Here is a 20,089-nt window from a genome sequence, read left to right as displayed (position 1 = left end):
CTGTCACTGTTAAGTTGTTTTGTTTGTTTGTTTTAAACCAGTGAAAGGAAAACATTTGGTTTGGTCTTCAGCCTTCTGGATGACTATCTTTGAAGTGATAATTGAAAAATTTTACTGCTGAATTACTATCACTTAAATAAAGAGGTCAATTTTCTGTTGAAAATGAAATTTGTTTCTTCAACCACAATCTTGAACCCACTTTTATTTAGTTCTGATGAGGCAGAATTTTTAAAAAATTAAAAGGATAAAAGTGTGTTGTGCATTATTAATTGACACACATATAGAATATAAATCACAGGCTACATATTTAAATGAAAATAAAGGAGTATAGAATATCATGCCTGTGTGGTAGAAAAATGAAAGCAGTTAATTCTTAGAACAAATGTTAGTATTTTGTATTATATCCAGACTTCACAATACTTGGATTGACTTCTTTTATTTTGCTTGAAGGCAGCGTTTGCCTCCTTAAAAGAAACAATAAGTTTTATTATTTTCAGTGGAGCAAAAATAACACATTTTTGCACTCTTCCTCCTGGTCGTGGTGAGACTAAAATTTGTTTTTTCTAATGTGTGTTCTTCATGTTAATGTCAAGATGAAGTTTTACTTCTGCGCTCATTTATGTTTCAAAGGCTCTTTATTCAGTTTTTCCTCTTTTCTTGAGACAGCCATATATCATAGATCAGAAACACATAAAAATCCTAACAGAGTTCAGGGCTGAGTAGACATTAGGAGGTCATGATGTACAAACTCTTTTCCACCAACACTGTCCTCCATGCCACGCCAGGTTAGTTTAGATGTTTGGTGTTTTTTCTCAGGACTTTGCTCATCTCTGAGTATGGGTATGAGATAATGATAATACGTATTTCCTGCTTTGCCTAGTCAGTGGTAAAATGTTAAGTCTTGCTCTGTTTCTGATGCCTTGTTTTGATAACAGCTAAAAGAGATGAAAATGTGCTGTAAAAGTCTGTATTTCCTGTGAGTTACTCCTAATTCAAGTACTGTGTCCTTTCAGGCATTGATTAAAATTCTCAGGAAACTGTGGGTCAAGTTCTTGGGATTCATCTTGTTTCACAGCTTCTTCATCACAGACTTTTATAAGAAAGTATATTAATAATAATAATAACCATAATAGTAATAAAAATATACATTTTTCATCCTTTAATCATAATGGATATTCTCCTTCTTCCATTTTGACTATGCTTTATACTTAGACAAAGACAGGTTTTTTTGTCATTTTAGTTCTTGGAAATTCACAAATTCTTGGAAATTTAGCACCAACCTCAGGGTTTGGGCAATAATTGATGGGGGAAAAAGGAGAATGAGAGTAAAACTGAGAAAATAATTTATTTTAACAAGAATTACTCGGCAATACTTTAAAGCCTTGTCTATAGTGGGAGAGACTTTCACTTCTTGAAAAAGGAGAACTAAGGGATAGGGACTCTATAGAAAAATTACCTCTTTTCTGTCTGTGTGTGATTCTAAGCATTAATATGTTTCTTCTCTTGCCTTTTACAGTGAGTTTTTTGTAAAATAATATCAGAGTACTGTAAGTTCCCTGAGGGAGCAGTGAATAGAAATGCATGATATAGTTATATACTAATTGACAATTCTGTTTAAATTGCTTACTCTCTTTTCCTCTGACTCCTCACTGGTTTTGCTCATGAAAATAGATAAATTGAGATAGTGCCCATGCCATCTATACATTTCTGGTTAGAGCAAAATATATGAGCTGTGTTCATTAATTGTTAAAATACCATTTTTTTTCTTAAATTCTCTAAATCAGAAATCCTATTTCAGAGGAAAATCTGTAAACTCCCTTTATACCAAAATATGATTTATACTGGAAGTTCCATTATTTACATACGAAATTTCTCTCATCTTTTGGAGAGCAGTGAAAACAGATTTTGCACGTTCAATGGTAGCATCCTATACTTGGATTATATAGAATATTTTTGTTACTATAGTATTTACTTTTCAAGCTTTTTGAAAAAGAATTCCACAGAAATTGAAGAGAACAAGTGAAGAAATTACATGAAATACAGGAAAGCAGTTTGAAAAAGTGTATATATGTATGTCTGTGTATTATGTGTACATATGAGTATGTTAAAGAAAGCATCTTGTGACATTCCTAGCAGGACATCTCATTTGGCAAGTGGACTTTACCTATTTGAGAGACCTCATCCAGTCAAAAGTGAGAACTCTTTCAAGTTCTTATATTTTGCTTGGCATTAAGTATCAGGTGCTACCTTTTAGTGGTGTAGATCCTGAGATTTTCCGCAGGACCCTGTATGCAGAAGAGAGATAAGAAATATTTTTCTTAGTAAAAATAAATATTACTTTAACCTAGAAATAACATAAATAATTTAAAAACAAAACAAAATAAATAACCATGATATACTGCCAAACCTGAATGAGAACTTAAAAATAAGGCTGAGAATAATTTTTGCTCTTTGGATACAAGATAAACCAATTACTCTATCTTCTACTTACACTTAGATCAAAAGATAGTTATCATTAGGTTTTCCATCTTAAGTTGCTATAAATAAAAGCAGTAAAATCACTTTTTTTCCTTTTCTGTTTTTTGAATACCTATTTTTCTTTTATTTATTCTTTAGAGAACAAACCCAAAACTATTCATAAAAACTAACTCACATATTCCAGAATGTGTAACTGCTCTTTGTTACGATTATTCAACTTTTTCTAAAGATACAATTTGCTTTTTCTAATGTCCATGATACCAAAATAATTTTACTTAACCTCTTAATACCTAAAGATCATTTTTGAGTCCTTGATTTTGATTGACTTTTTTTAAGGCTCTTTCACTCAGACCGATACAGCCTTGTTTTTAATATAGCTTTCATGCCTTTAAAGAGTTAAAGAAGATGACAGACTTTCAGGCCTCTGCCTTCAGCATGTTTATGGATACATTTGTGAAGGCTCTCATTCCATTTCCCCAGACCTTTTCTGTCGTGAGTAGTAGACTCATGCTTCAGGGTATCTACAAAGATTTATTCTTACTGTGGATATTTTTTTGCTTCTTATTCCCTGCTGGAAGCCTAAAACAAAAGCAACATGTGAACCTCCCATTTGGTTGTCTGGCTGAACTCTTGGATAAAAAGGGCAAGTACTGTGTAGAAGTATCATACTCTGGACAGTTGCTTATCAGGATGTGGCAAAGTCACCTGGAAAATCATTAGCTTTTTTGATCTCCCTTACTAGAGATTAAAGGCATTAAATTTAAACTATTTATGTTCACATTTTAGCTCATAGAATCCTTATTGTTATTTCTAACATAAAAGCTTACAGTTTTTGCATATAAAGAGCACAGATATAATAATAGAATTAGTTTGCACAGTGATTGCTTTACAGGTTGCTGGTCAGTTTCAAGGTGAATTGAAAATCAGGGAAAGGTCTGGTGTGAAAAAGTTTAACACCTTTCTCTAATATGTCAATGAAGTAATGCTCATGGTATGCCAGCCAGATTTTGTGTTTTAACAGAATGAGATGAATTGTTGCCTTGGCCTGGATACACAGGAAAACTAACCAAACACTTTAGATTCATAGTTGAAATACTTTATAGCAAACACAGGTGATAGAAGAAAAGAACCAATTCATCATGTCATAGGCATTTCAATAAGAAATTTAATATTGAGGAGAAAATAAATCCAGACAGTTTTTATCCCAACTTTTAAGGAAATATGTGACTCTTAAGGTACCTGTTGCTTATAGACTGCTGACATAAGTGGCTAGGTTTTAGTTATCTCTTCATCTTCAGTAGCAGTCTCTTTGCAATCCCCAGCACAAAAAATAAAAGGCGCCAGAAACAGGTAAAATAAGGTTATATTAAAATTAACAAAGTTCAACTTTTCTTTTCTTTCAATACCCAGTCTCATTTACATACTTGTTTTACACTGGATAAGTGACGGAACACTTAAACGAATTTCTGAGCTAAATTAAGCTATGTGTATGGGTAAACCCTTTTTGAAGTCTTATTTATTGCTGTATTGTTTCATGCCTCTCTAATAATGAATTTTATCTAGGCCAGGACAGAAACCTTCAAGACTTGAGAGGGACTTTCTGATAGGTTTTTCAGCCTGGACAGTCAGGACATTGCTCATGGCATATGGAACATGTACAGCCTGTTTGAGAAATGCTGGGCACTGTTCTATAACCATACACCTCTCAGTGTATTTTTTTCTGCTCATTCATTCATACTCAAGGCACCAGGATAAAGCAAGGGTTAAGCTTCCACAAGCTTATTTTTTGAAGGTTTAGAGTAATATTATGTAAGACTACAGTAATTAAACTTGACTCCTGTGCATCTCCTAGGGTGGTCAGTGGTTCTGTCAGATTTTATTTTACCTTGTCTTGTCTGTTGTCTACAAAAATTCTTTTGAGATTTCTATTGTAGTAAAACTTGGGGATAACCTAAGGTTATTTTCCAACTAAGTTCAGAGTTACACCTTAAAGAGAGAAAACTCTTTCAATCTTTGATGTATCTCAAGTTGATTATTTGTTAAAGTGGGTACTGTAAAGAACTGAGATCTTATCCTCTGAAATACACTTAGCTCAGGGATAAGGAATTCAAACTGTTCAGGAACAGAAACTTCAAGAAACTAAGCTCTTTTTCCTCTGGCTTCCAGCTTTCCAAGTTGGCATTTGCAATGCGTGCATCCTTCTTCAAAGGTGTATGTTGCCTGTTAATTCTGTGATCGTTTATTTGAACTATTTGAATTTCAATAATTATTGAAATTATTCAAATTATTTCAATAATCATTGATTTCTGCATGTAATGGTTTGGGGTTGTCACACATGATAGGTTTTTACAAAACCACTTGGTTGATTAGACATGTCTCAGCTCTTTAGGATAGGAAGAGCTACACAGGCCATTGCCAGCATAGTGCAGGGTGGTGTAATCCATCTGTTGCAATGTGTCACAGAGTGGGAGAGTGGCTCACACTCACCACGTAAGTTTTATGACTTCAGGCAGGACAATGCACTGCACTGTTTTTGTTTCAGGGCTTGCTCATTCATTGCTGTACTGGGAAGCTCTGCATCATGTTTCCTTGTGGTTGTAGGAAGAAACATGGACTATTGTGAAAATGTCTACCCCTGTCCCCGTATGTGCAACTTCAGAATAGTAAAAGCTTCCCTCAAAAGGCTTTAATCAGGTAGTCTGAGGAAGAAACTAATATCCAATACTAATTCTACTCCTTCGGCAGTTCTCCCTGATGCTATTGGCAAGTTTGCCAAATTTTGACTCAACTTCTACTGCTGTAAAAATAACATGCTGCAATGGGCCTTGAGATTAAGTGAAATGTGAGAATTAATTAGATGGATGCTATTTTGTTTGAATGCAAATCAAGTCTCCACCAGTACTTCTCATTTGCCAATTACTGTAGCACTAAAAATGCCTGTTAAATGTTGTGTCTCCTTTTCTTAAGGTTGATCTGCAGTTGCAAGAAGTAGCTTTGAAAATGAGACAGCTTTAAAGAGAGAAACCTGAATAGAGATCACATTTCTCTGACTGAATTAAATTCTTACTGTGGCTCTACTTTGTGCCATTCGGTGAGCGTGCGCGTTCAAAAATGTTTCACTTCGCGTAGAAAAGAGGCATTTATTAACAGAACAGTTGGAAACAGCATCCTTCCAAGTAACTGTGCACTGCTAGTACCACCAAGTGCTCCCAGGCACACTTACTAGAAGACCTGAGGGGTCTTATTTTGCCATCTTAATCCTGTTTAACTATATGCTTCTATTTCCTGTGTGTTCTTGCAACTAGGTAGCAGCATAGACTCTGATTCATGAATTTTGATGTAGAGAAACTAAAAGGTCAAGTTTTTGGCAAAAAAAAAAAATCAAAGCAAATATAATCTTATCATCTAAATACAAATTCCATCCAGAGAGGAAATTTCATTACACTAAGTGACAAGTTGCTGAAAATTATCAAACTGCTGATGCAACTTTTTGACTTGCAAGAGTATAAGGTATTAACTTCTAAAACTAAACTGTAATATGTCTTTATTTTTCAAATATCCCAAAATTGCCATTAAGAACTGTCATTATGTTTATTAAAAAAAAAAAAAGATACATTATGTCTGTTCATAAAGCATATAAGTGAATGAAAGCAGAGATAGATAGATATAAACAAATACATAATACAGACACCCATATACGTGTGTCTATATATACACATAGACTAGGGCTGACTTTTACAGATGTGGGTTTTTTCTGCCTGGAAATTTAGTTATAGAAGGGTCTATAGGTTTCAGTCACTCATCTGAGAAACTAGGTTGTCAACTCTGTAGCAGGAGGTAGCTGAAATCTGATCTTTTACATGTTTGAAGAACCTGGGCATGTTCTATCCATTTAGATCAGCTTTATGCTGGACATCTGATGCGCACACATGGAAACATGACAAGATTGGAATGAACTGTATGAAATGTACATGTGCAGATCCAAGTGTACAACATTTAGACAGTAAAGCAAATATTCCCATATCTGTATACAAACAATCCTAGCAGTGCAACACAAAGAGGACATCGGTCCCAGACTGAGCATCCAACTCATTGCACATGGAACATGTACAGCCTGTTTGGGAAATGCTGGGCACTGTTCTATAGCCATACATCTCTGAAATGTTTTTTCCTGCTCACTCTTTCATAGCCAAGCCACCAAGATAAAGCAAGGGTTAAGCTTCCACCTTTCTTTCTTTCTTTACAGAAAGAAGACTGTTCCACAGTACCTGGGTCCTGGGTAAGAACTCTAGGCAAGACAGAGTTTCCTCATATCTCTTTTAAACCCCATAGGTTTCTGCTGTGGAATTGTCCCCTGGATTGAAAATGAAACTTCTTTTCATTATGTGTGGGTTTTTAGTCTCAGTCTTCTGATCCTTGTCAACAGCTTTTGACCATCTTTTACATGTATGAAAAATTAAGTAGTCTCTTGCTTAGTCTCTAAGAAAATTGTAGAATTTTCATTTCTGATTGGATTTATATAGTTTTGATTTCCTTCTTTGTTGAGGATAGTGGAAGCATTCTGTGACTTACAGTTGTTTGATAAGCCCTCTCAGATCTAGAGGTAGACTTTAAACTAGGGCAAAGGCAAAAATCCAATTAAACTACTCTGAGGGCACCTTAAAAGTCTAAATGAAAAATATCTCTGTCTAAAATAATTACTGAAACACATAAATGCAGGGGCCATGTTTTGTTTTGCTTTTGGTTTCTTTGGTTTTTAGACCAAATAAATGTAAGTATATCACATCCTCTGGATAAATATCTCTTCATTCACGTCAAAGTCTTGTTTGTTCATACTAATGCTGTTTCTATGAAAACCTGGGTATGTTGGTGATTGTTAGGTAAAATAAGATAGGAAATCACCAGCTTGTTTGAAATGTCGTATCTCGAGGATAGCAGAAACACTGCTTCTTAGGGCATGGGCTAAACAGTTCCTTTAATGCATCAGTATATTTTCATTTCTTGTCTGAATTGCTAATTCATCTCACTGGATTGCCCATTTTTAAAAAACTTTAAAAAACAGTTCTTCTCTTGAAAGAAATTTCATTATCCGCGGGGTAAATTGTCTTGTAGAACAGTGAATTCTAGGTTTTTCCTGCAGCTAACATAGAATTTCAGTATTCAAGAATTACTTCTTTTTCTTGTTAGAAGTTGAATCCAATCTCCAGAGTAAAAGAGTTTTTAAAACAAGCAACTGTTCTGAGATCAGCCATCATTAACGCAAATCTCTTCAGAGCCACTGAATATTGTGCTTGATCCTGTTGGGTGCAGTTTGTTTATGGCAGAAATGAATTTGCCGTATCTCTTATAAAATCCTTGCGGGAGTGTTCTTACAGTGTAAAATGGGAGCTTAGGAGAATTACAGTCTGGGGAAACTGTATTTGATCTCAGCTGAAAACTGGTGTGTGGCCTTAATAATCCTAGCAACACATTTCCTTTGATAGTATTGCCTTTTGAACAACTGATAGGCCTTATGGTATTTGCAGGTGACTGCTAGGGGGATAAGAGCAGAAGAGAGAAAGGGATAAACAATATTGGATTCCTCCTTTATTAAGAATTTTTTCAATAAAACTGTTGCTGCTACGAAGTATTGAGTTATTAAAGGAAACTGGATGGACTGAAGCACCATGAGTAATTTGTAATGGAAATGTCTTTCTCAGCCTTTTTCCCTTCTTATTATACTCTATGTTAATGTAACTCTGTTAATTCCTTCACTGTTCATTTTTTCATGTTCCTTTCTCTGTTTTACTTTTTTTTTCAACCTATGGTAGGGAGACCTAGTTGAAATACATAACTTTTGGTTCAAACTGCTGTTCCAGAAAGTTCAAACAATCTAAGAGATTGTAAGTTTTTTGATAATGGTACTTCAAAATCAAACAATAATTTGTTTAAATGTACTAGTTGCTGTTTAACTTCTGGGATTACTTTAAGACAACTAAGAAGTTCTAAGATAAATAAGAAATTGAATTTTTGTGTCTGAAAACCAATTCTGTGCAGAAACATTTTTTTTAAGTATTAATGAATATAATATCTTATTAATAATCCCCAGCTGGGGAATTTTTAACTCCATTTTCCAGAAAAAAAAATTACTTTTAAATGCTTCATGTGTCAAAAGAGGAGAAAAAACATTTTTCTGAAACAAATCAAGGCAATTGGTATATCAAGTATTGTATGTTTATTTGTAGGGTTCTTTACAAAATCTTTAATCTGAATATTTGAAATATTTCCTATTAAGTAAGCCTATGGTCTCATCTGAGATGCATATGATTTTACAAAAGGGAATAAAGAGGCACTAAACAAGTTTGACCGTAACCACTCATGAAAGCTGTTGCATGAACAATTTAATTCAACTAAATACTTGACGTGCTGGCTAATATTTCAAATTGAAAGAGAGAACAAAAGTACTAAAAAGTAAATGCATGCAACTAGAAAATAATTTCTTTATTAGAAAATTTTTTGTTGTAAAGTCATGTCTATCTCCTGTTCATCAATCCTGAATAAGCACAAATGGCTATTTTTGGACAAGGTTGCTTCTATTGGTAGGTTTGGATGAAAGCACATATCCATCAAATTCAGTACAGTTTATTACTGGTATTTCTTTAAAAATGTAGGAATTAGTGTGCCTTTAAGGTTAATGGTTCCTCGACTCAAGTCTACAGCAAGCAGGATCAGATACTTCAGAGAGATAAGAAATGTGTAATCTGTCAAATACAGATCAACCATTCTGGGAAGGAATCTTTCCTACCACAGTCTGTCACTTGGCAGAGGAGTCATAAATTTGGGGTAGGAGGAAAGTTCTCCCTTAGTTTTGTCTTGCTTCTTTTCTTCCCTAGTCATGCTGGCTGGAGAAAAGCATAATTATTCTGTCCTGAGATTTAGCTGTTTTCCAAAAGAGAGCATTTGTAGTGTTCTGCATTCCTGATCTGTGATGTATCATTAAGGTATATACTGAAATGCAGCTGTCAATACTATGTTCAGTCTGTTATGCATGGTGCATCCCTTTGAAGAAACAACATTTTTCCAATTAACAGAATTAAAGTAATGCTGAGCCCTCCCACCACCATGTCCGCATATCCATGTGTAGGCAAATGCTTGCAGTACTTGTGCTCAGTGGTTGGTTGTTTTCTTGGTCAGGATATTTGCAGGGAGGGAGGAGTTACTACTGATTTTTGGTTTTGACAGGTATAATCACAGTCTAAAATATGCTTGTACTGATGAAGGTAGTGTCATACTGAAGCAAGTAATTTTCCTAAACTGTCTACTTCCAATTAAAATGTAGCTAGCCAAAATTATTCCTCACTTTTTAAAGCCTTAAAATAACTAGTTTGTTTTGGAACCTCTTGAATACCAGTATTCTTGATCTAATATTCTTGCTCTAAATTCAATTTTTTATATAGTGATAAATGTTATTCTCTTTTGTGCTTATTGTTTTCTTTGAAAGGATGATTTTGAGGTGAAATCTGAGGAGCGTGCCAGTGTCATCCAACAACTTGAGCAGACTATTGAGGATCTGAGGACAAAAATTGCAGAACTAGAGAAACAGTTCCCTGCTGCAGAGGTACAGACTGCTGGGAGGGAGCAGGAAAATGAGCACACACACGCAGACTCTGGGGAACTCAGCAGTGTGACTCTTCAAAGGAATGAAGAGGAGACCACACCCAGGACTGTGTCACAGGCGAGATCTGTACAAACATCACCAACAGAGGATTATTTAACACATACAATGCCTTCAGCTAGTGCACTGCCACAGCCACCCCCACCACCACACTTAGAAGGGGGCAAAAGTTCCGTGCCAGATCTAGAACTACAGCCCACATTCTGTTCTGAAATTTCCTTAGTTCTGTCACCGAAGCTAATCTCAGTGCCACTGGATGCAAGCCAATCAGTACCGAGTATACCACAGTCACCTCTTCCAAGACCCAAAGTTGATTCGTCCCTTGCATTTGAAGGAGAGACTGAAACATCAGTTTCCCATCAGCCTCTAAGTACTGTAGATGTAACTTGTAGCGAACATCCCCCTTCTTTGCCCCTGGAGCCCACATGTAGCATTCCCCCATCACTGCCAGCAACCGAACAGGCTGCCCCCCTGCCTGGAGCACATGGCCATTCCTTTGTTACTCCAATGTCTATGGCGGGAGTACCACCGCTACCACCCCCACCTGGCTCAGGACTCCCGTCTTCTACTGTTTCAGCAGTGCCACACCTGGACCACTCTTTCCCAGGTGCCATGATGTCACCTCTCCCTCCTCCTCCACATTTGCCAAGTGGGGAGATACCGATGCTGCCTCCAGCTCCTCCCCTCCCATGTCCTGGATTCCCTCCACCACCTCTACCGCCACCTTTGCCTGGTGCAGGAGTCCCATCTCCTCTGCCTGGTTGGGGTATCCCACCTCCCCCTCCACCACCACCTTTACCTGGAGCTGTTGTCCCTCCTCCACCTCCTCCTCCACCTGGCCTGGGATTGCCACCCCCAGCACCACCACTTCCAGGAGCAGGACTGCCACCACCTCCCCCACCTCTGCCCGGAGCGGGCATTCCACCCACTCCTCCACCGCCACCACCTCTGCCTGGTGCAGGTGTACCCCCTCCTCCACCCCTGCCTGGTATAGGTGTTCCCCCTCCACCACCTCTGCCTGGTGCAAGTGTGCCTCCTCCACCTCCTCCACCACCTCTGCCTGGTGCAGGTGTACCCCCTCCTCCACCCCTGCCTGGTATAGGTGTTCCCCCTCCACCACCTCTGCCTGGTGCAGGTGTGCCCCCTCCACCTCCTCCACCACCTCTGCCTGGTGCAGGTGTGCCCCCTCCACCTCCTCCACCACCTCTGCCTGGTGCAGGTGTGCCCCCTCCACCTCCTCTACCTCCTCTGCCTGGTGTAGCTGTGCCCCCTCCACCACCTCTCCCCGGTGCTGGTGTCCCTCCACCACCCCCTCCTTTGCCTGGGTTGGGGATGCCTCCTCCGGCCCCACCACCATTGCCTGGAAGTGCACCACCCCTCCCAGCATCAGTCCAGGGCACCACTTACCCAGCAGTCCCACAGGGCTGTGGTTTTCTTCCTCCTCCATTACCATCTGGTTTATTTGCAATGGGGATGAATCAGGAGAAAGGGAGCAGGAAACATGTGATAGAGCCTTCTCGGCCAATGAAGCCTCTTTACTGGACAAGAATTCAGCTTCACAGTAAAAGGTAAGTCACAGAGTTGTGTAGAGAGTGGTGGTTTTGCTTTGTGGCTGTCTTGATAGTACTGTTTGTTATTTGCAAAAGTCTTTACTGCTAGGTAGGTGTCTGAGAGGATGTCGGGGCAAACAAGACTATATTTAGTTGGATACATAAATAGGGTACCCCTTTTCTTTAAAGTGAGCAAAAGTTATTTGCACATGGAAGCTCTTTGATGGCAGCGTTTTCAGTGTCCTTTGGGGTTACATTTCACATTTTGATCAGAGATCCAGGGGTGACTATGTGCCACCAGGTGTTCTGTGAAATGTTTTTCAAAATGTCGTATTTGAGATTCCCCTCAAATTTCAAAGTAACATCTATCTCTGGAGCAACTTGTAAGTTTTGGCAGTGTCTTCCTTCTAGATGAAGGTATGCTGAACGCATTCTATCCTTCTCTTTCCTTTCTTCAGTGACCTAGAAATACTTTTTTTTTTTCCCACCTTGTACACTCTGCAGACTCAGATTCAATCTGCAATTTATTTGCATAAAGCGATTCTGATAGCCCTTACTTTGACATGACTGGGTTTCAGTTGTCGATGTTTTTTGAGGTTTTTGTTTGTAAAAGATCATTACGGTCACGAGAAGAAGTTTCCTTATAAATATTTTCCTTTATGTCTCTGAGTAGTAATTATAAAACCCATCTGCTGTTATTTAATGAATTTATTCTTTCTTTTCAAATTCTTGCCACTGTCACACAGGTTGTCTGTAAATAACTATTTCTACTTCTCTTCCTGTCCATGTCTGCATGTTTTATAGCCTATATACAGCCTCTTTCTATTCCTATGCATGTAGAGTGGGTGAATATAAATAAGCCTGACTATATCATGTGTGAACACAGAAGAAAACCCAGAAGTATAAGGGAGAATTAACGGTAGTTCTTATCAAAATGCTGCTAGTAGAATTTAGGCAACAACTTTTAAATTGCTGCTATTTTATTTTTTAATTCCTCCATTTATGACCTTATTTAGTTTGACATTGCCCTACATAGGTCTTTTGCTTAACTTTAGAGATTCTAGTGCTTCACTTGTGTGGGAAAAAATTGAAGAGCCTTCCATAGATTATCATGAGTTTGAAGAACTGTTTTCTAAAACAGCTGTTAAAGAGAGGAAGAAACCCATTTCGGACACCATTACAAAAACAAAGACTAAACAAGTGAGTACTCATTTAATTTTGGATCTTTTCTAGGCTGTTTTTTACATAAAGACAGATTTTTGTATGCAGCTTAGATGAATTATGCCTTGTGTGGAATTCTTACCATATATATATACACACTACAGAAAAATAAAAAAAGGAGAGAATGTAGAATGTATTTCAAAGCTGTACATGTTAAAGACTGAAGATTTCTTTTTTCATAAATTACTTCTCAAGTATGTATTTTCTTAAAAATATCTTTGCTTTATCCACTTTAACAAAAATAATACCAAAATAATTAGGTGCATATATGATGCTTTGAAATTGACTGCAGATGTGCAAGGAGTAGTGTATATATATTATTCTGATTAATTTTATACATTAAATAATGAGTTGCACATGAAGTACCATGACTTCAGAGAAAAATTATGCTTCAAATCTAAGTCCTAGTGTTATACCAATCAGAGTGGTTCTAAGTTTGTGTTGTGTTTATGTCTATAAAGAATATGAAGTTTATATAGACAACAAATGACAAGCACAGCTGGGAAAAATCCAATATTAATCAAACAGGTTTCTTGAGACAGAATGGTGTTCAATATAATAAAAATGGGAAGCATACTTTAAAATGTAGAAGTTTAAACCCCTGAGTAAAAGAATTGAATCTGAATGTTTACATGACTATTTGGCTGTAATCTTCTTGGTATCTGTGTAAAAATCAAATTGTGGTGGTATGCTAAGTAATTTTCAATTAAACTTTTGGATCACAGAGGGGATGGTCTTATGTAGGATCCTAAAAAGCAGTTAAAATTCTTGTTTTATCTTGGTTTCATATTCCTCTACTCAATTCAAAGCTAGGCAGTTCTTTCCATCATCTTTTGACATGCAGGTTAATGCTGTACAAGACTTTTTTCCACATTGGGTATGCAGTGGGACTCTTTAAAATATCTATTCACTAGACTTTATATCTGAATATGACCTGTTAGTTCTCCACCACTTAGTTCTGGAGATGTTGCCCCCATATACACATTGTGGTCAGCAATATAAATGCACGTCCTTTACTGTGCTGACAACCTGCTGCAGGCAACAGAACTGGTAAAAAGTTAGGATAATTATCCCAAGGTGTTGGATAAAACCTTTCTCTGGATGGATGGGAAGGACAGTGCAAACACATGTCCCACTATGCTGCACTAGGCTGTACTAACTGGGATGGGAGGAAATGTAAGGTTCTGCTGCTATCTTGCTGTCCTGCACTAAATGTTCAAAGTGCAAGATTTTTGCTCCTCCTTCCTCCTTCTAGAAAAAGCCCTTTTTAATGGTTATTCTTAGCTTAATTGCTATCATAGTTGTTTAAGTAAAACAAGAGAATGCAAAATGATGTTGCTGGTCCCTGCATATTTCATAAGATTTGGTGATGAAAATCTCTCAACAGAGTAGAAAGCATGACTGCTTACTTCTCGAACATAAACACAGCTTAAAGACAGTGATTATGAATAAATATTAGATGTGGATTTTAATACTAAATGTTTCTTTTTCTTGCAATGCCAAAAATTTGGATGTCTTTTCAGTAAATTAAAAAAAATGTAGGTAAAGCTAAATTGAGTAATTGTTCTTAACTTCTTTGTAAAGAGAATTATTTTCTGACAGAAATTTCCACACAGAAGTTTAAGGCAATCAAAGTAGTTGCTGTCATTTAGGACAAACAGTCCTGTGGGCCACCTTAATTCTGAGAAGAGAATCCTCTGTTTCTTTTCTTCTGATAACCAAACAAATATACTGCTCTCCAAAATAGAGAGAAATTGCTTAATAGAGAAGTCTGGCTTGTTGAATTGAAGTATCTGGGGAGAAAAGATTGACCAAACAGATAATCATAGGCTTTTATCAGAGCTATGAGAGCTATCCTTTATTGCAGATGTCAAGGTTAAATACTCGTGCAAGAATCCAGTTAGGGCTTTTCAGAGTACTGCCATGAGACAACTGAAATAGAACAGCTTCACAAATATATTCCACGTACACCCTCTCAGCAATTTGGAATGCAGGACTTCATTTTTAGAATTCTCTTCATTTATACTGCAGTAAACACTTGGATAATGAAGTCCATCCATGTTTAGGAGAAGAAACAGTTACTTGGGGAAAGAATGGCTGTAATTCCACAAGTATGTTTTTTACAGGGAGCACCAAGTGCTCTCTAAGTGGTTATGGACTTACATGGCTTCTATGATAGTTACGGGTGTTGTAAAGATCTTACAAATGGTGTTTCTGTAGTGATTTTTACAGGGACACGTTATGCAAAGCAGATGTGTTTTGTCACCTGTTGAGCTATGAAGAAGCACTGTAGAGCACAGAACCAGGACCCTCACTCTGATGCTTTTCAGAAACGCTCTTGTCTGGCAATTGGTTTTGCTCCTTGTGTTGATGTGCAGGGTCTGCTGAGTGAATGTATTGCTTAGATGGATTGGATGTAAAGTACTGGCTACACTGGTAATAGTAGTCATGAAAAAATGTACAGATAACTTTCAAACATATAAAGTATTTGGTACTCTGTATAAACATATGATTTTAATAAAACTCTTTTTATTGTAAGCTAAAATAAAAATGGATTTACAGAGAAGGCTGCATGGCAGGAGGGAGAATTCTAGCTAATCTGTAGAAAGATTTGATAGGTTTGGGATGTTTTAGTGCGTGAAAGATTAATGATTTCGAAGTAAAATGCTGTTCTGCACACAAGACTTTTTATTCTCTAAACCATAGAGCGTATGTATATGTTTGTTGTGTATGTATATAGATACGCATGATATAATTATTTCTGAATAGCGAGCCCTTTTTAAGTGGTAAAAATATTATCATTCTGGGTTGTTTAGGGGTTTTTTTTTAATGAGTGTGTTAATTTCACCCTACACAACTATTGTTGTAATTGTTTTCTCAGCATGATCGTCTGCAAGTAATACAATATAAATCTATAACACTTCTAAAAAAAATCAGTATCACACCTAGAATTGAATGAAGGCCACATTAAAATCCATTCCAGAACTTTAAAGAAAGAGAAAGAATGAAGTGTTAATATTTATTTGTGAATGCAGCTGATTTTATTCTTACCATCTCTTATTTGGTGCTATGGCAAAAACTGTGATTTATTTTGCTCTGTTAATGCATATATATCAAATTCTCAGCTGCTGTAAATGTGTGCAGGCTCACTCAATGAGAATGCCAACTAAATCTTCAAAGAAAGTCCTTTATAGGCTGTATTGTAGGTGGAGCTGCCATTGCTACCTATTAAAGTGGTCTGACTTTCATTATAAGTCCCTGTTATAACTTTGCCAAAATTTAGCTCTTTAGACTGCAAGTTTTTTTAGGTTGTGTTTTTTCCCCCAATTTGTGTATTTTGACAAAGTTACGAAAGGAAACAAAGTCTGGTTTTGCTCATGTCCACATAATTTCATAGACTTGAACTATGGAGAAATTTATTACATATATATTTTTAGTTGCATAAAGGGTTTCTTAAATTTTGACATTATACAGATTATAGGTCTGTTCCTGTTGCTTAGGAGGGACTTCAGGTATAATCCTGAAGATTTTTTTCTGACTTTTTACTGGTAGTTTGGAAAACAGGAGCCAAGAGGAGTGATGCAAAGGAAGATTAAGAAAATTAACTGGGGAAGGAGTGAAGAACAGAGGAGATCTGACAGCTGAAAATACAGAGTATATTAGCTGTGATTCTGTGTCACCTCTTACTCTGTCTAAAGTAATTTCCCTCAGAAACTTTTTGTGAGACTGAGGTGTCCTTGACCTGGATCATCCTTTCACCAAGTTGTCAATCTCATCAAACCTGTGGTGTTTGATGCAAGCACGAGGTAAAACTCACTCTTGTGTCTTGTTCAGCCATGCCATGTAGTTACAATACTAGTTTTGATTACAAGCCTGGGTAGTTTTTTCCATAGAACCCTTTCCATAGCTAGTGTGGACTGTGTGGAATGAGCACAGTCCATAATGATTACTTACTAATTTAAACTGCTCCCTGTGTCAAAAATTGCTTTATAGCAGTTGTTGCAGCACTTAAAACCCATGTAATTAGTAAAGCAGGAAGAATACACCTCATGATTAAGGATAGACATACTCAAGAATGATGGTAAGTGCAATATTAAGAGTATACTTCATGGCAAACATTGGCCAGCATACATTGAATGGGTTCAGTGGGAAAATGGTACGTAATCAGAAAATCTTGATACCACTGTCAGCACAATAAGGATGTAGAATGCACTGAGCTGACGTGCATAGATTACTTTCCTAACTTTTGAAAAGTCATTTTAGAAACTTTACTGATAATCCTCTAACTCTACTTTTGGAATATATTATACAAGTAATATGATGCAATGCAATACAATGCAATGAGCTTTTCAATCACAGACCAGTTGTTTATAATCTATCATGTAAATGAAAAAAAGTTAAATATTTTCTGAAGTGGAAATTCCACTATTAATCTATTGAAGTTAAAATTTTAAACACTGTTTCCACCCCAGAATATAAATAGTAGGTTACTAAAATTTCATTTGGTTTCAAAAGCCTTAGGTGCATAAAGATGTCAATAAAACAGTTTAGATAATGATTTCAGGATATTCGAATTTTTAAGTTGGACGCAAAGAAGCTGTAGTAAGAGAATACTTCTAGAAATAAAATGCCACTCCTGTCCTTAGAGTTAGAACATTATTCTTATTTTTCAGTAAGGAACATTTTACTATTGCTCAGCCTCCTGTTGAGGAATACAATGCTTATCTAACTTAACTAGTTTCTAACTAAATTTAAGCAATCTAGGTATTTTTTTCACCTAATGATAGAAATGATGAATATTACTGGGGCAGCAATCTCTTGGTGAAATATTATTCCTACAGTAATTGTTTTATGATGTTAATTTCAAGCAGGGCCCTTTTAGTGATAAAACAGCACAAAAAGGAATGAACTGTTTCTCATCTACATCGGTAAAAACTTTATGAATGAAATAACACAACACAGTAATAGAGAAAATGTATGAAAAGTAAATATTATGTTTTATCGCTACCCTCAAGCATAAAGTTTCAGACATGGCTGCTTGGCTTCACTAATTTGCATAACATGTTAACAACTTGCCTCTAGATTAGTATGAGAAAGAGAAAGATATAGATTATGAAAATCTTCAGTGGGGAAAGAACCCAGCTAGTTTCCAGAGGGGATTTTCAGTTTTGGTTAGGATAGGAGACAGAGAGATGCTGAAAATTATGCTTTGTTATTGATGCTCTGTGAGTTCAGTTAAATCATTATGTGCCATCAGCATGGATATATTGTTAGACAGCCACGACTGGGTGTTGGTTTTGGGAGGTCAGGGGTTTTTTTGTAGGTATTAAGGAAAAGTTTTTGATCTCCTATTATACTAAAGTGACCTGACTACTTGAAGTAGTCCCGGTTTCCACTCTCACAATTGCCATTACTAGCCAGAAGTTACTTCTGGATTTGCCTTTTAAAAAAGGCAAACAAAAGGTTAACTAAAACCCATGACACACACAAAAACCCCCACCTGTAAAACAGTATATTACTGTTATACCTATAAGAAGGATACATGGGAAAGATATGATGGGTCCACTTCTGTGATCGCCCATTTTACACTTCGAATATGCTTGAGTCTGCAGAAAAGACTTCTTGTCACAGCACCTAGTGAGAAGGTAACTGCATTACTGCCCTGATCCTGTCTCTTAACATTTTATTGGAACTTTGTTGTTTCCTCCTCTTCCCTGCCACATGTATGAGCAATAGGCCTTTGTAAAGTAGAGTTTCCTGCATGTGACTTCATGTAATGTACAGTAGTTTTTCTTAACCAGTGAGAACTTTGGGATAATTTTTCTAAGCGCTGGCAGTCAAAATCAGAAACAGAAAGCAAGAATCATTGAAAAATTCCATGCATTAACTAAATATTATTCTGGGGAAAGGCAATCTTCATATTTTTTGCTTCAGGGTTCTCATCAAACATGTGTCTTGCATTACCTTTCACTAAATATCTCTTTGACTGTTTTTGCTTGTGTTAAATAATCAGGAAAAAATTTGGCATGTAGTTTGTTTACTGCTCAACAATGAGGACCACTCAACAATTAGAAAGTTTGTCCTAGACTTCAGGCTGCAGATAATATCTCTAGCTTCCTTTTTATTTATTTTTTTAAAATTTGTTTAAAGCAGGGTTCCAGAATCCAGACTAAAAAGGAGCTGTGTATTGTGTCTGAGGCTTTAGATCTTGTCGAGATTGGATTTATCAAAGTTTTGTTGTTCTGCCTTTAAATGGCGTCACTCGTCTGTAGCCTGTAGGCCCAGACTATGCAGCTGATTTGTTTTATTGTTTTTCTTTTAAGTGTGGGAATTGCTTTAGGCATTTATGCTAATATTCATATTTTGTGAATTAGTGTTGTATTGTTACAGCCATTCTATTGGAGGAAACTCTAGTATTCATGCAATTGACTGAAATGGGAATGAACTGCGTAATAGAGATTAGTATAAAAGTTGACATAAACCCTACATTTTAAATAAAACCAGACAAAATTGGTAGCTTCTATGTGAAGCTGCTTTATCTATTGCTGTTCTGCACCCATTCACCTGACAGTCATGCTCTTTGTCACTATTTTGATATCATCATGGTTCAGAATTTTGCAGCAGAGATAACTTATTCTTCATGAGGACAGTGGTTTTTTTGTTTTGTTTTGCTTCTAATCACTGTCAAGATGTGGCACTCAGCAAATAATTATTCTCCTGTCTATCAGCTCACTTTCAGAAAAAGCAACTTCTTTTTCCTGCTAACTTTTAAGCCAGGACTTGAAAGGGTCTACTAGGTCCCTAAGTCCGGTCTTGCAGCAGTGACAGCAATCATGTTCTAGCCTGCACGACAACAACATAATTTATTTGGTTATTTTTCTCTAGTTTTGGTCCCCTTGTTGTGTTTGTAAGCCTGATCTTAGTAGCTCTCTGAGCTTTAGCATGCTGATAGAAGAGAGAAATTGTGATTTCACAATTTGAAGCAAATATAATATTACAGGAGTTATGAATTAGAAGTGGGAGTTTCCTAAGAACAGACTCCAACTCATCCCTGATCTTTGGGCCTCCAAGAGGGAACAGTGTAGTTCTGCTTCCTTTGGAAATGTCAGGTTGGTTCTAGGTAGGTTCACACCTGAATGCAGTTGTAATTTTGTTCTGTGGAAGACCACTTAAAGATATTTTACTC

The 20,089-nt window shown here is 36.7% G+C and overlaps 1 protein-coding gene across 10 annotated transcripts in view; it reads left to right on the top strand.

Annotated features, from left to right (window-relative positions):
- The window catches only part of FMN2 (formin 2), a 167,520-nt gene that overhangs the window by 55,379 nt on the left and 92,052 nt on the right, over positions 1 to 20,089 (top strand). For 3 of the 10 annotated variants that reach the window (XM_048299832.1, XM_048299831.1, XM_048299840.1), the window contains 3 exons: positions 6,725 to 6,757; positions 9,959 to 11,700; positions 12,738 to 12,882. In XM_048299832.1, coding sequence (XP_048155789.1) covers positions 6,725 to 6,757; positions 9,959 to 11,700; positions 12,738 to 12,882 — 1,920 coding nt within the window. The remainder of the gene's footprint in view (positions 1 to 6,724; positions 6,758 to 9,958; positions 11,701 to 12,737; positions 12,883 to 20,089) is intronic. The other 7 variants (XM_048299834.1, XM_048299833.1, XM_048299836.1 and 4 more) reach the window with 6 other exon arrangements.

Source organism: Corvus hawaiiensis, chromosome 3 (genome assembly GCF_020740725.1).
Source record: "Corvus hawaiiensis isolate bCorHaw1 chromosome 3, bCorHaw1.pri.cur, whole genome shotgun sequence".
Classification (NCBI taxonomy): Eukaryota; Metazoa; Chordata; class Aves; order Passeriformes; family Corvidae; genus Corvus; species Corvus hawaiiensis.
Note: the sequence above shows the minus strand (reverse complement) of the source record. Positions and strands in the feature narration are given on the sequence as shown.